The 16,586-nt window shown below is 38.1% G+C and overlaps 1 protein-coding gene across 1 annotated transcript in view; it reads left to right on the top strand.

Moving 5' to 3' along the window:
* The first annotated feature begins 625 nt into the window (after positions 1-625).
* The window catches only part of wnt10a (wingless-type MMTV integration site family, member 10a), a 42,568-nt gene continuing 26,607 nt past the window's right edge, over positions 626-16,586 (top strand). The window contains exons 1-3 of the mRNA XM_028806476.2: positions 626-1,213; positions 2,499-2,761; positions 5,765-6,138. Coding sequence (XP_028662309.1) covers positions 1,152-1,213; positions 2,499-2,761; positions 5,765-6,138 — 699 coding nt within the window. The 5' untranslated portion in view covers positions 626-1,151. The remainder of the gene's footprint in view (positions 1,214-2,498; positions 2,762-5,764; positions 6,139-16,586) is intronic.

Genomic DNA, 16,586 nt, shown 5'->3' with positions numbered 1-16,586 from the left:
AAATTCCCGCTGTAGACATTGCAGAGGTGCTATACTAGATAGATAGATAGATAGATAGATAGATAGATAGATAGATAGATAGATAGATAGATAGATAGATTCCCCATAACATATATGCATAAGTAAGTCAATAATCTTTTTGTGAGGATTTTTGCACAAGAAATAGGGACTTGAAGATTATGAAAAAAACGAACGAAGCTGTTAAACTGAACGGAGACTTCGCTATATTTTACTACCTTTTCTGTTCTGTTTATTAAACCAAGAGATTACAAAAAACAAACAAGTTACATCGATGCAATGTAAAGGTTAAGGAAAAGCTGACGAACAATCAAGAGATCGGAATAAATGTATTTCAGTGTTTTTTTAAAGACTTGTTTTACAGTCGTTAAAGAGTATGCATCTCTTTCTAATGTCTCTAATCTTTAAAACTGTTGACCTGACAGGTCTTAGAGAAAGACGGCACAGCCCACTTTCGGAAACTGTGTGGCCGCCTGAGTCCATCCAACCCAGATCTTAAGCATCTTGTGCGAATCGCTTATCTAGCTGCTCGTACTTTTTACTTTTTTATTTTGTAGCCGGAGTTTCCTCGGCCCGCGTGACGTCACGTGTGGGCTGGGAATCTGCTTAAACCGTGTAGTTTTCGCACAATCACTGTAAGGAAAAAAATCAGTGAGATAGGGAATCAGTTAAAGAGTGAGTGAGACAGGGCTGAACAACGTTAAACCTAGTCCGAATACAGCTGAATGTAAATAAAACTGAGCGTCTCGTATCACAGAGGGGACCGAAAGAGAGAGGCAGAGAGACTTTAATGAGAGGACCTACTTTCAGTTTAAAGTTTCAATGACACTGATGTGCAGAATATCTTTTCGTATTTTTAAAAGGGAAGCACTGAAATGCATTGTTTGGTTTGCTTTTAAACATCAGTACTGGAAAAATTGCAAGTTACTGTGGATCTGCACCCGTGGATTGACTTTTAATTGCAACACGTCGGTTGGTGTCCTGTGCGCTATATATAAACGGAGGTTATATTGAAAATCAAAGCATTCACGTCTTCTTGGTAAAATCTGATTTTTAGTGAATTCTACAAAATTGTCAGTCCAGGAGACTTTCTTAACAACCAAAAAAAGAGGGCAAAACTAGTATATCTAAAAATGGAACTTTGGAATATACGCCTCTGTCGCTTATTGGTTGTTATTGTTCTTCTAATTCAAAGGTAAGGCGTTTGTTTTATTTGCGTAGAGGACTGCACGTTAGAGTGCACATTTCACAGAGCTGAGGGACTGTATGTAACCACTATGTGTCTTTAACGTCATCGTTGTTATCAGTACATTAATTTAGTAGTAAATTCAGACACTCCTATCAAACTAGCAGCATGTTAATACATTTCTGAATGGGATGATCTGTACTGCAGCTTAAATTGACAATCTGCATTCAGTTTTAGTTATTTTTATTGGCCGCTTATTAATAAGAGTTGTTTAAAGATTTCAATTCTATAGTAAAATCAAGATTATGAACCGCTTTACAACTGCTTTGCACAGTACAGTACAGGAGTCCTATTAATTACAATACTTGCGAATTCCAGTGCAGCTCGATAAATTTAAGGTCTTCAACGGATATAAATGATCAATTAGTTATACCGTTTTGTAACCTGATAATCAGGTAACCGTAAATAAAACGCACCGATTGCATTAGGTGGCTCATCCTTTAGACTGAAACGGGACAGAAGAGCAGTGAAGGATCTGCCATATCGAACAGAAAGTGATGCGCCCGATTGATAAGCCCACCGAACCACTTTCAATACGACCAATGGGAGGAATACCCAATTACAAGTAGTAGTGGGAGGCGCTGATTTTTGACATCCATTGCTTAAGTTGACTTTTAAAGAGTCACAATACGGGTGATCGCATCCCAGCTGAATGAGAATGAACTCTCTGTATTGAAAAAAAAAACACACACACAAAAAACAATGCACTTGTTATGTACTTGAAAAAAACACAGAATTGTCAAATCCGACATCAAAAGTAAATTTTTAAGACACTCGTAGGAGACGAATTCGCCGCGCGTTCTTGATTTCTTTCACATTGTGCGCACTGTACATCTTGTTAACCGATGTTTTATTGGCTAAGATATCTGCACTTATCAGAACGGAAGTCACGCCAGTGCCTGGTTTGAGTCGGTGTCCCTGTCCCACCTGGAGGTATGGCGCAAAAAGAATAAATGCAAAACTAGAAAGACCCTTGTATTATATTACATAGGCGTAGAATATTGTCAACGATACCATTTTGGCGTTGCTGTCCACTGAAGATTTGACTAACTCGATTGCAGTTATACACAATAGACAGGCGCAATGTGTAATGTCTGTTCTTGTCTTATTTGAAATTAGTCAATTTATAATAAATATCTTAAAGAACTGCAGTTCTGTTGTTTTGGTCAGGTAAAATTGGGATATGTTTTAATATACATGTTTAATATAAAATGTACCATTGTTTATATTTCAGCATAGATTCCAATGAAATCCTAGGGCTGAAAATCCCAACGGACCCTGTACTGAACGCCAATACCGTCTGTCTGACTCTCCCCGGTTTGACACGGCGACAGCTGGAGGTCTGCATGCGAAATCCAGATGTGACGGCTTCGGCCATTCAGGGGATTCAAATTGCCATTCATGAGTGCCAGCATCAGTTCCGGGGCCACAGGTGGAACTGCTCGAGTCTAGAGACGAGGAACAAGATCCCCTATGAAAGTGTGGTGTTCAGCAGAGGTGAGCATGTTCAGCGCTCCGTCTTCGATGAAGTCACCTGTCCTTAGAGTGCTGGCTGGGGGGCAAGGCGGACATCCGATTTTAAACTCAGTGCTATAGTTTACTCAAATCGGAATCTTGGACTGTCTAGAGACAAAACAATCGGTGAGGGAAAGATTACCATGTAACCCAGTAACTCCAATTTCATGGTCACTCATACGCCTGACACGGACCAAGATGGGCAAAGTTACACAAGGCACTTTGCATTCAGTTGACTAATGCTTTTTATTTGCTTTCAGCACTTCAAACATCTCTCTTCCAAAGATAAAAAAAAAATCGCTTTGCACACACCAAGTGACATATTTCTTTAAACTTTCATTCATTTTCCCACTTCTTAAGCCATCAGCTCAGCCGTGCGTGTCTCACTCTAAATAATTTCTTAGTGTGATATGTTACTAGTCTCTCTTACTCAGTCTCACATTAAATCTAAAACAGCATTTTCATGTCAGAGTCTCTCGGAGACTTCTAAGTGCCATCAGCGTCCATCAGAGCGCTAAATTTAAAGTAGAGGAGCGAGTCGATTGTAACAACGCGGTCGGCACATTCAGACAGACAGACAGATAGATTTATTGATAGATAGATGCGAAAGGCACTATATAATAGATAGATAGATGTGAAAGGCACTATATAATAGATAGATAGATAGATAGATAGATAGATAGATAGATAGATAGATAGATAGATAGATAGATAGATGTGAAAGGCACTATATAATAGATAGATAGATAGATAGATAGATAGATAGATAGATAGATAGATAGATAGATAGATAGATAGATAGATAGATAGATAGATAGATGTGAAAGGCACTATATAATAGATAGATAGATAGATAGATAGATAGATAGATAGATAGATAGATAGATAGATAGATAGATAGATAGATAGATAGATAGACATTTTTATAAATGTGTCAATGGGTACTTGCAAATAGAGTTTTCAAAATAAATGAATACATTAACACACATTGAGTTGTACTGCTATAACCCTTTGAAATGTGTATCTTGCTACAGAAATTCAGGTAAGTTCTAATGGAAAATATATTATCACCATTACATTAAGTCATTTTCTTCTCCACAATTTATTGATTTGAAATCCATTTGCACAAATTATTCAGTTGAAATTATTCTGTACTTAAAATAACTATTTGGTGAATCATACATTCATCAGATGCTAAGAGATATTTCCTTAACATAATGTATTCTATCTATCTATCTATCTATCTATCTATCTATCTATCTATCTATCTATCTATCTATCTATCTATCTATCTATCTATCTATCTATCTATCTATCTATCTATCTATCTATCTATCTATCTATCTATCTATCTATCTATCTATCTTATTCTGCATAAAACAGAGAAAGGGTTTTAAATAGTGAAAGTTATTTAGATTTGTTTAAAGCTGACATTAACTTGTGAAATGTGATAATACCAGAACTATGAAAACAGAAAACTAAATTGCTAGAAAGTATTGTTCTCTTCAGACTATGCAATCAATCAAGTCTGCAATTAACATTTTTCTTAAAAACCTTGTGTTTTAATGTAAAAGGGGCTAATTATCATCAAGACAACAACTATGCTTGAAAAAGCATAGCTGAAACTTAAAAAAAAATGTGCCCCATAAGAAAATGTTTAGTGGGCAATTTAATACATGCAGTGCACTGTAAACCACAGCTACAGTTCAAAAGGCGATGAGTAATTTGACAAATAGTGCTCGATTTTTCAGATAGGCAGCTGTAATTTAAATTTTCAGGTAAATACTGGCTTCATGGGCAATTCAGATGCTTTGGTCTTGTTTAAGAAACAACATCAGAGAGATGCAGTGACATTGTTGATTCTACAACCTAGAAGTATAACATGTAATTTTTAGTTACAGAGAAGGCAGCTGGAATTGTTACAATAAAATATTATACACCATGTGTACTGCACATGGCAGTACTGTCCTAGGACAAACATTACAGAGATCGTAGGGTTAAAGATCTTAGATCAACAGAGTTATAAATCATTTGGAGGATTTGAGTCTTACTTCACGATACATACATACATACATTCATACATGCAAAAACACCAAATATAAGAATAGTGAGTAAATATATTGACACAAAGAAAGAGAATGACAACTTCAAAAATTAAGCTGGCCCTACTGTGTCCACGACACGTTAACTAGCCATTATTGTTAGCACATATTTTTGTGATTGCATCTTGCTGTGTAATAAAATTGGTCCTCAGAAGCAATATTTTTCACATATTTCCCACTACCATTCTTTCAGTAGATTGTAACATAAAACAGTTTTCACATGCAATATGGATATCATAGACATCTGCAAAAGGAAGTCTTCAGGTTCCACTAATGAAATCACTTTCACATACTGTGTATAAAGTCAGTAAGAGATCCACAGTCCCCTCAGCACCAGAAAAAGTACACTACATGTACGTATGTGATTAAGGAAGAGCGAACCAATTGAATTCTTTTCTGTTGCAAATGGTGTAATAGTATATATTCAAAATTACTTCATTTCGATGACATGCTATTACACCATTTGCAACAGAAAGGAATTCAATTGGTCCGCTCTTCCTTAATCACATACATGTAGTGTACATTTTAAGCCCATTTTTCTCCAGCACTTTGTTCTCTGCAGTTGGATGTACTTGTATGCTTCCTTATGCTTACTATTGGTTGTGAATTTGAAGATAACCCCAAAATCAGAAGAACTGCTCCATGTTATTATTTAAATATGTGATCTCTAAAGTTTCTGTCACACCATTCCATTTAGTGTGATGAAAGAGATAAAAATGATATCTTGGAATTATAGAAAAAAATGTAGCTATTGTCACTGAAACCTTTGGCATATTTTTTTTAAATAAATTAGATGCAATTAGGGGGTACTTTTTACTACATTTCTTTCCTTTTGAATCCAAAATAATATTATTTTAAACCAAATTTAATTTCCACATTTTAGGTTTTAGGGAGAGTGCCTTTGCATATGCGATAGCAGCTGCCGGAGTGGTCCACGCTGTGTCCAACGCATGCTCTATGGGGAAACTGAAAGCTTGTGGCTGTGATGAGAAAAGAAGAGGCGATGAAGAGGCTTTTCGCATCAAACTAAACCGACTTCAACTAGAAGCAATAAATAAAGGGAAAGGCATGGTGCATGGTGTCATGGAGCAAATTCCTGCTGATACTCTCGGTCCTCAGGACTCATGGGAATGGGGAGGATGTAGCCCTGATGTGGAATACGGAGAAAAGTTTTCAAGGGACTTTCTGGATTCAAGAGAAACTTACAAGGACATCCATGCAAGAATGAGACTGCATAACAACAGAGTTGGGCGGCAGGTAAGAAATTCACTCTCTATGTACACACATTCCTTTAAGTATTTAAGTACTTCGGCCTGATTGTACTGCAATATCTATCTATCTATCTATCTATCTATCTATCTATCTATCTATCTATCTATCTATCTATCTATCTATCTATCTATCTATCTATCTATCTATCTATCTATCTATAGTGCCTTTCATATTTATCTATCATATAGTTCCTTTCATATCTACTTATTATATAGTGCTTTTCATATCTATCTATCTATCTATCTATCTATCTATCTATCTATCTATCTATCTATCTATCTATCTATCTATCTATCTATCTATCTATCTATCTATCTATCTATCTATCTATCTATCTATCTATCATATATTGCCTTTCATATCTACTTATTATATAGTGCTTTTCATATCTATCTATCTATCTATCTATCTATCTATCTATCTATCTATCTATCTATCTATCTATCTATCTATCTATCTATCTATCTATCTATCTATCTATCTATCTATCTATCGACATTCCTATGTCTTTATCTATATCTCTGTTTCTCTGATTTCAAATGTGTGCACTTGCATACTTTTCCAAATGTCATATAAAGCTGATTGAGTTTCTTTCTCACCCAGCCTTAACACGGCTTCAAAATAAAATGAGTAAGAGCACAGTGAACTATCACATAAAAATGAAATTCGGTTCATTCCAGCTCTATATTTATCCTCGGGGCTGTACACAATATTCCGAACTTGCTTCTCATACAATGGTGTATAGTAAGCTGTTTAGTTGATTTTTTTTTTCAGCCACTGGCAGAATTGTGCACTACCTGACTTTTAATCACGTTTAGTCTTGTCTTCATTCCATTTGTTCATATTCAATAAGGATGAATACGTCTATTTTGTGACTCACAGGAAGAGTTTGTGTTGTTTTCAGATGTCAAGTTTATATTTGTTTTGGTCCCATTAGCCAAGCCCACTTGTATACATCATTTCCTGTACTAGAATATAAGAAGAGTGAAGACGGCTGTTGATTTTTCAGTTTCTTCATAATGGTTCGAGGCATTAAACCTGATGGAAATTTATGTGACATTAACAAAACAAAACAAAAAAAACTAAAGTATTATGCTGCTTTGAAAGTGTGGCTGGCATTGCTAATATCATTGTAATGGATTATATTTCTTCAGAAAATTCATTTAAATTAAAAAGGCTGCTTTTGTTTGACACACACTGGTGACACTGGAGTCACTGGCACCTGCCATTATGGATGGATGTTGAGGTTTCACGAGGCTGTTAAGCATTTTCCATGTATAATAGTAACACCTTGTAAAAGGATGTTTACTACGGTACATTGACATTCCGGGGCTTTATGTAAACTCTCAAGATTGAAAGATGAACACATCACAAGGCTAGCTAAAAATAGTCACCTACAGCAAAACAGAACGCTGCACATCATTTTCAAAAATGAGCCACAGCAGTGATAATCATAAGTTTGGTTAGCCACTACTCTTCAGTGTAAATGTGAAGATGATGCCAGTGGGTAAATTGCTCATTGTTCACGGCTTCCTCTTGTGTACTTAAGGGTTGTATCTTTTCATCAGCGTTTATTTCTGGTTTCCGTGAAAAGAAATCAGTTGGTGATTGTTTAGACAAAATAAAAATACTGACTTATTTAGTTAATTTAGGGAAGCTAAATGACAATAATACCAATGTAAATATGCTAATCAACTAGATATGATAAAAAAAAACATAAAAGCTTTGCACAGTATTATAATTCCAGCAGGCAGAGTGAATATCGGCAATACCAGACTCCTTTGCGTTTGCAAAATTCTTTTTTTTGTTGCAATTGTTGCAAAGATGAGCTTATATTAAACACTATGGCTGGTTGTTGATTTAAAGGAATGTTAAACCTCAAGAGTAATTTAAGAAAGAGACGTCAAATAAGCAGAAATAGAGCATTAAACAGCCAAATATACTTGCACAAGAACAGAGTGAGTTGTCTTCCCATCGAGTAAAGGGCACCTAATAAAACCTGAAGGAAATGCTTCCTCCACTTCCACCCTTGATTTTTTTTTTTAGAATGGCTTACGTCACTTATGTAATATGCCTCCCTGTTAAGAACCTGCTTTTATCACCTCATGTTGAAAACCACCAGTAATTGGCGTTTCCTATTAAGGGCAGCAAAGGAGGAGACAGAAGTTACATTTTATCCTGAAGTATAGTTTTAGATCTTTCATGTAAAAAATGTATATGTGCTATGTCAGTGAATTACATCTTGCCTGAAGAAGGGGCCTGAGTTGCCTCGAAAGCTTGCATATTGTAATCTTTCTAGTTAGCCAATAAAAGGTGTCATTTTGCTTGGCTTTTCTCTATGTTCAAACTAAAAGTCGTCAATTGAAATAAAAATGTTTCAGATTGCTTACTTTACTTTAGTTTGTTCATCCCACTTAAAAAAGAAAGATATATATTCCAAAAACAACAAGTATATAGATCTGTAGACTTTTCATAAATACTGAAATGAACCACACAGGTGAGATCTGAAATTGTATCTTTTTTCCCCCCAAAAAATCCCCTCTTGTACACGAGAATGTGGTGCTTTGAGAGGGGTATACATGTTTTTTCATGCCCACCCTCTCGTTCTCACGATGTCGAGTCTTGTTAAAAGCACTAATTAGTGGCTGCTGGCTGTTTGGAAACAGATGTTTAAACTGAGCACAAGATTTGAAACATCAAACAAGGCGGAAAGTAGAAAGAGATTCGCCCTTCCTTCCCTGAATTTAGCTTTAAGACTGGCTTTTCAGACTACAGTGAAAGGGATAGACAGTTAGAAAATGGGGAATTCCACCTAAAATTCATAAATGAGACTAATTTTTCAAGCTTCTATCAGCATAGAGATTTATAATTGAAAACTAATAAATGTATGGGGCCTAAACAATAAACCCGATATTCATTAAAAGGTACGTAAGCTGTTTTGGTAGACCTAACCTCTATCACATCTTAGGCATAAATGACAATCTAGACATTCAGGAAGATGCATACTTATATTTTCAAGAAATGTTGATTGAATTCGGATTTGTACGTAGCTCAGGGTAGAACACGACTTTGAACGTGGGTCAGGTTCATCACAGGGCTTGCTTCTGTGAACATCCACATAGGACCACCGCTTAACCTTTAAGTACACAGCTTTGGGGAGAACCTGCAGTAAAATCAATGTAGATACCAGGAGAACATCCAGACTCTACACAGAGAGGGGGATTTGAGCCCAGGACACGTTACCTGTGAGGTGGCACACTTGATGATCTATTAGTCATATAATAGTCGTGTTCAAACAATTCATCAATAGACTGCCTTACAATACAGTATAACTGACGCACTCACATAGTCTCACCTCCCCACACACACAAATAGTTTATATAATCCAAGAAATAATTTAAAGATTTGCAAAACACCACCTTCTGTCATCTGTTTCCATTTACAAAAAATGTAGTTGTCTTTTGTTTCCCTCTTTCGTCAACTTGAAGGTGATAAGCGACCACCCAACTTCAGTCTCCTGAGGCTTTTGCACAATCTGATAGCAGTACTTGCTTGACCAAGGTGGGGAATTTTCTGCATCTTTAGAAAAAAAAAATCTTCTTCTTCACAAGACCTGAATTTTTCTTTGCTTCTGTAACATTTCCCTCTGAAAACAATCACACGTCTGTGTGTTTCATTCAATTAGCATTTATGTCTATTTGAGAAAGGACGAACTGTTTGTAAGCATTACTTTGCCCAACTCTGGCAATCTGATGCAGAATCTAAGACGTTCTTATCCTACCATCGATTTCAGGAGCAGGCCTGTCGCTGTTCAGGCTGGGCACAGAGGCTTTTCTTGTGAGCCCCTCTGGCGGGATTCACCGAGTGCTGCTTCTGTCATCTGAGGAGTGCTAGAATATTTATTATTTGAAAATGACAGAATGTCACTTCCTCCTTTGATTAAAATCTTGCATGGTAAAGAGGGGCACTTCAATGCCAAAAGAAACATGTCCTACAGTAATCAAAACAGAGAGGTGATGACTATCGGTTCATGCAACAGTTTATTCCAACATCTTAAATAGTCTCCAGTCCCATAAATTATCTAAAAATAATCTGCTACCAACAGGCCCGTTATGAATGTCTATTAATGTCCATTTGTTGGCTTTTGCGTTTTATAGCACTGCATCTGGAAACAACCAGATGTTGCAAATTTGTAACAGGTCCCAAAGATCTGGTTTTAAAGTAATTGCTTCAAATTATATTTGTTCCACAACTATTGGTGACCTACATACCCTAGAAGCCACATCAAACATTTTGTGCTCTTTGCCCCGCCTGGCATTGCAAAGCATTACCTCCATTTTCATTTGGAGCAAGTCACATTTCCCACATCATGCTGGGTGCATAGTGACAGCACAGGGCATGGTCAAAATAAAATTTTTGCAGATTAGATAAATAAAAAAAGTAAAATATAATGAAGGAGTGGGGCGGCATGGTGGCGCAGTGGGTAGCACTGCTGCCTCGCAGTTGGGAGACCTGGGGACCCGGGTTCGCTTCCCGGGTCCTCCCTGCGTGGAGTTTGCATGTTCTCCCCGTGTCTGCGTGGGTTTCCTCCGGGCGCTCCGGTTTCCTCCCACAGTCCAAAGACATGCAGGTTAGGTGGATTGGCAATTCTAAATTGGCCCTAGTGTGTGCTTGGTGTGTGGGTGTGTTTGTGTGTGTCCTGCGGTGGGTTGGCACCCTGCCTGGGATTGGTTCCTGCCTTGTGCCCTGTGTTGGCTGGGATTGGCTCCAGCAGACCCCCGTGACCCTGTGTTCGGATTCAGCGGGTTGGAAAATGGATGGATGGATGGATGAAGGAGTGTCACTGTGGCACGGTGATTTGTGCAGGAACCCGGTTTGACTTGTATATGGAGTGTACACGTTCCCCCTTTGTCTGAATTTGTTGTGCTCCAGAGTCATTTCACAGCCCAAATATATGTATATTAGGTTACTGTCTCCCAGTGTGTCAGTGTACCTTGGAATGGACACACATTCAGATCAGCTTCCGCCTTGTACTTAAAAGAGTTGGGACATGTACATGTAAAAATCAGCTTTAGAAACTTCAAGGATAAATGTGCAGATAATAGAATGCAGAATTGTCTCCTAATCTTATAAAGTGTATGCACTAAAAGCAAGACACGTACGTAATTTTTAAATATGTAAATAATGTTAATGTGTGAATTTTCATGTATCAGTCACTCTCTTTTAGCATCTTTTGTAGTGAAGGCCCTTACATTCCCATCTCTTTTCAACACAAGAGCAGATTTAAGTAATTTGCCAAGAGCCTTTAGTAAGCCAAAACTTGTATTCGGACTCAATAGTCATTATTTGAGTTTTCTCTTTACCACTTCATGCATTTGATAAAAGCATAGGCACCATGGCGGTGCAGTGGCTGGTGCATCTCTCTCATATTTTTAAAATCCTGGGTTTGAATTCAGACTTTGCTTGTTGTTTCTGTGGTGTTTTTCTCCAGGTCCTCTGATTTTACTTCCACATTCCTAACACTTGCAGTTTAGGTTAATTGGCCCAATTTGAGAGCGTATGCAAGTGTGCCCTGTGATTGACCTCCACTCCCTTCAGGGCTCTTTAGTGCCTTGCACCCTGTGTTGCTGGAGCTCAGATCACAATAAGTGGGTCTGGGAACTAATTATTTGAGGCATTTTGTAGAGCTTCTTCTCCATGTGTTCCTACACATTTTTCATTCTTGGAAAACCAGAGAAAGACATAATCTGTACTGATGTCTCCTTAAACTGGCAATGTAAAAGGCTCAATGTTCTCCAAAGGGAGCAGAAGGACACTCAGTTTATTCATGTTTCCACCACACTTTACTTTTGGTCATAACAATTAGCCATACACAGTACTTTATACATACTGTAAGCGAAGAACACATAGATGTCCTTTGTCGCTCCTATGATTTCAGACTTTACTATCTTATATACCAGTAAACCCCCGATTCTCTAAAGAATCGCAAAGCAAGAATGGCAATTACTTTCTGTTCCCTCCAATCTTTGAAGAGATGTAAGATCATGGAGGGTGGGAGCGTCCTGGGAAGGTTTTAATTTAATGAAATAAATATATTTGTAGTAAAGCTGTTTCTTTTTGGAGCCATGACTCGTTTGGTTCTGGTGTTTCAGAAGCGCGTTGTAGGCACCTTCGTTCATTGTTTTTATCCATGCAGTCTCGTTTTTGTTTTTCTATGGGTGTGTTGTTAGCTAGAAGTCATTTGCTGTTAGGAATCATAATTGAACCCCTGACCGCAGACACTGTGGAGTAGCTGACTGCTGGCACTGTCAGTAGTCACCACTACCTCAAGTTTAAATACATACACATATATAGATAGACGCCGCATTCACTGTGTTTCCCAGTAGACACGATACGTCAGCCTTATTGAGAGTGGCAAAAGTGCTATTTAAACTAATACAGGTAGACATGTACACCGGGTTTTCTGATGAAAAAACAATAACGTTTAAAAGAGTATCGTTTACATACAACAGATTTTGGTGAATCGTTTAAATGCAATTATTTATATCCATTTATACACTAATAATGGCAATTATAAAAATAATAATAATTATAATTATTATTAACCATTCCTCCCATATACTGTAAGTAACATTTCGGGGACTGCCTTCTTCTATCTTCAAAACATTTCCAGACTTTGTCCTGTTCTTATGCAACACAGTACTGAAGTATTGTTTAATGCCCCAGTCACGTCACGTATAGATTACTGTAATGGTATTCTATCTGGCATCCCACAAAAACTTATCAATCGCTTAGAACTTCTTCAAAATTCTGCTGCCAGGATAATATCCTGCTGTTGTAAATCCAGTGAACATATTACACCTATTCTCTCTCAACTTCACTGGCTCCCAGTTAACTACAGAATACAATATTAAATACCGCTCTTAACATTTAAAGCTCTCCACAACCTCACTGATCTCCTACAGACTTACACTCCTCTCGCTCACTCAGGTCTTGTACTTTGAGAGTATTCAGTCTGGCAATATGGTGTAGCCTTAGTTTGTGGAAGACAGACACAACTAAAGACATGAGCATAAAATGATGGTTGTCAATTTCAGACTGTGTTTCCTCATGTGCTCCTTGAGAAAAAACATCATCAAGTTTGAGACATGTTAACAGCTAACAACAATCTACATAGTGACTAAATACGTTTAGCCAAAACGTTGTTTGGAGGCTCACTTGAGCACATAAATGCATAGCTTTGCTAGCTTAGCCTGGCTTAGCTAAAGTAAAGATTATAAAACGGGATTTTTCTAACGGCCAAATATAATAATAATTGTTCAGCCTTACCTATGAAATGTAATCCCTCAGGATCTGGTTTGGAGCGTACAGAGGTTTGTACAATCCCAAGCAGCACATTATTCATTACTTCACTCCACAGCAGTGCCACTCACAATATGGCAGCGATGTTGACGTACAATTCTGCTAGTCATGAGGCGTCTAGTTATTCTATGTCAATGTTTAAATATGTCACCATGGCAACTTGTTGGCGTACACGCTTTACGTCAAGTTTAGTTTACAGGTTGTGTTGTGTTGTTTGGGCGCCACTTACTGACTTTGGGAAGCCACTGGGTTTGACTGTTGGGCACTGTGCAAGTTCGCTTTTGGCAAGGGTTGCGTCTGGCATCCGTGCATATATGCAACCTTCGTAAACATTACTAAACGAAGGTTTTATATGCAGTGGTGTGCGCGTTCGGGCGACAGTTGTATTGTGACCTGAAGTTTAGTTTACAGGTTGTGATGTGTTGTTTGGGCGATACCTACTGAGTCTGGGAAGCCGCTGGGTTTGACTCTGGGGCGCTGAGTCTCAGTGCGAGTGCGCTTCGATGTGTCCTGTGTCCGTTGTCCTGCATCCGTGCATATATACAACTGTCGTTTAGTAATATAGATAAACGTCTACGTGTGAAAGTGTGTATGTCTGTCTATTCGGCCCGGAAGTGTGAGGTGGCCCAGAAGTACAAGGCTACAGCATGAAGCTGAAAGAAAGCAACTCCGTCGCCAAAGTGAAACCGCCGACGAAAGATAAACTTGCTTAGCCACTAATACACAAGCGAGGCAAGCACATCGACAAAACAAAACCTTCAAGGAAAGAGAAACTCACTTAGCCACTGATAAAGAAGGGGGGCGAGCATGTCCGGAAAACAAAACCGCCTACTCTGCATTTCAGGTTTTTTTGTGATGATTTCAATAGTTTCTAGGAGCCTGGGCTTTCTACAGCACTGGCTTACACAGCTAGTAATGTAAACATATATATGCAATAAAAAATAAGAATTAATTTAATACTATTAGGGTTGATTTAATACTAGAGATTTTACTACATATAAATCATATATAAGCATATGCATATACACTATATATACACTGTATCTACTATATATCTGGTACAATATAATATACTACAGTATATCTTTATCTATAATAATGTATCTACTATAAATATACTACTCAAAAAAATTAGGGGGACCACTTAATCATCACAGTCTAACAAGTCAATTAAGCTTCAGGGATATCAACCTGTCCAGTTAGGAAGCCTAAGCGACTGTGAATCAGCTTCACCTGCTTTGGTGCAAATGAAAGTGACAACTGGTGCACTGGAGAGGCAACAGCAAGACAACCCCATAAAAAGGGAATGGTTTTGCAGGTGCAAAAGATAACTGCTCTCTCCTTATCCTTCCTGACTTATTCAACTCTAGTTTGTCACTATTGGTAGCATGAGGCGGTACCTGCAGCCGATTCAGGTGGCAGAGGTAGTCTCGTTTATCCAGGATGGCACATCCATACATGCCATCGCAAGAAGGTCTGCTGCGTCTCCCAGCACAGTCTTATGAGCATGGAGTAGATACCAGGACATGGACAGTTACATTTGGAAAGCTGGACAGGGCTGTAGAGTGGCATCAAACTAGCACCAGGACTGGTATCTGCTTCTTTTTGCAAGGAGGAACAGGAGGAGCACTGTGATGATTAAGTGTTCCTTTAATTTTTTGCGCAGAGTATATAGTAATAAACAAGAAGGAACAGTTTTTGGGCACCCATGGCCAAACCCTGTATAACTGATATCTCAAAAAGAGAAATAAAAAAACGTGGGTAAGAGCATTGAGATGTGTCTTTTCAAATGGGAGTCTGGATAGGAGTACCAAAGATGGTGGTTCTTCTGGCTGTAAGGGAACCTAGCAGAAAGAGGCATGTCCAGGTGGATGGACACAAGAAGTGATGTCAGCAGAGGAAAAGCCATCAATCCTCTGGTCTGTAGAGTGTTAGAAAAAAAGAAGGCATTATCTCAAAGTGCCAACCCCTAGAACAGCGGAGAAATACCATCACCAGAACCCTTAAACGGTCCCCTATACGCACGTGTGTGTGTATGTCCGGTTCCTACAAACAATCTGATTGGGCAATTTGGCTTTGATGTAATTGGTCAGTTTGGTTTTGGTGACGCGTTTGAAAGAGAAAGCACAAGTGTGAGACGCACGAGACAAGAAACACCTTCAAAGATGGAAAGTATAAAAATGGAGAGGAGGTCAGCAAGGCGCCTCAATTTGACAGAGTCTGAGAAGCTGGTTTTATGGGACAGCACTCGACAGAGAGAGTGCCAGTTAAGAGAAGTTCAGACACACAAGTATATTGAGGAAAGGAGCTGAAGGCACATGCTGTAGGCAAGAGATATCAAATATTTTTAAATTTATACTATTACCTGTTTCTGTCATGTAATGCGGCTAGTGTGTGTATACTGTATAGATATTTATATAATTTATATAGCAGGCATATATTACCTGTCTTTGCCTGAGGTAAAAAGGAATTACATTTTATATATACTGTAGTTAGCTGGTGATCATATTGATTTTGTTCAGAGCAAAATAATAGCCAGGATAACCAAAAGGGGAGAGACAGGAGCACAGACAATATCTCGTAAAAGGTCACTGACAAGAAAGCAAATACATATGGCTTAAATCAAACACTACAATCAAAACATAACCTAAACAGTGCAGTCTGAAATCAACGTAGCAAAGTCCCAAATAGTTTTGATCTTAAAAATTCATGATGCTTTGTGAGTCTAGCATGATATCACGGAGCTGTAGCAACCAAAGTTGGATGGCATAGCCCCCCAGATCTATAATGTTGATCCTAGTGGTGAGCAGAGAATTAGTGGAAAACCTGAAAATACATAAAGCGCGTATGCAGAGGAAAACTGGAAATGTGTCGGTGTATTTGTGCCTTAAAGGTAATGTCTTTTAGTATGTACTTTAAAGTTACCTGTGTGATACATAAGCCTTCCCTTTAATAATATTACCCAGAGTGCTGTGCAGTTGATGCAAACAGGAAGTAGTAAAGAATCAAAGGGCTTTAGTGTTCTGCTTATTTGTTAGCAGTGGCAGTGAATTACCCAAGGTGTCAGAAAA

Source organism: Erpetoichthys calabaricus, chromosome 8 (assembly GCF_900747795.2).
Source record: "Erpetoichthys calabaricus chromosome 8, fErpCal1.3, whole genome shotgun sequence".
Taxonomy (NCBI): Eukaryota; Metazoa; Chordata; class Cladistia; order Polypteriformes; family Polypteridae; genus Erpetoichthys; species Erpetoichthys calabaricus.
The sequence above is the reverse complement of the archived record's forward strand: the minus strand, read 5'-3'. Positions and strand labels throughout refer to the sequence as shown.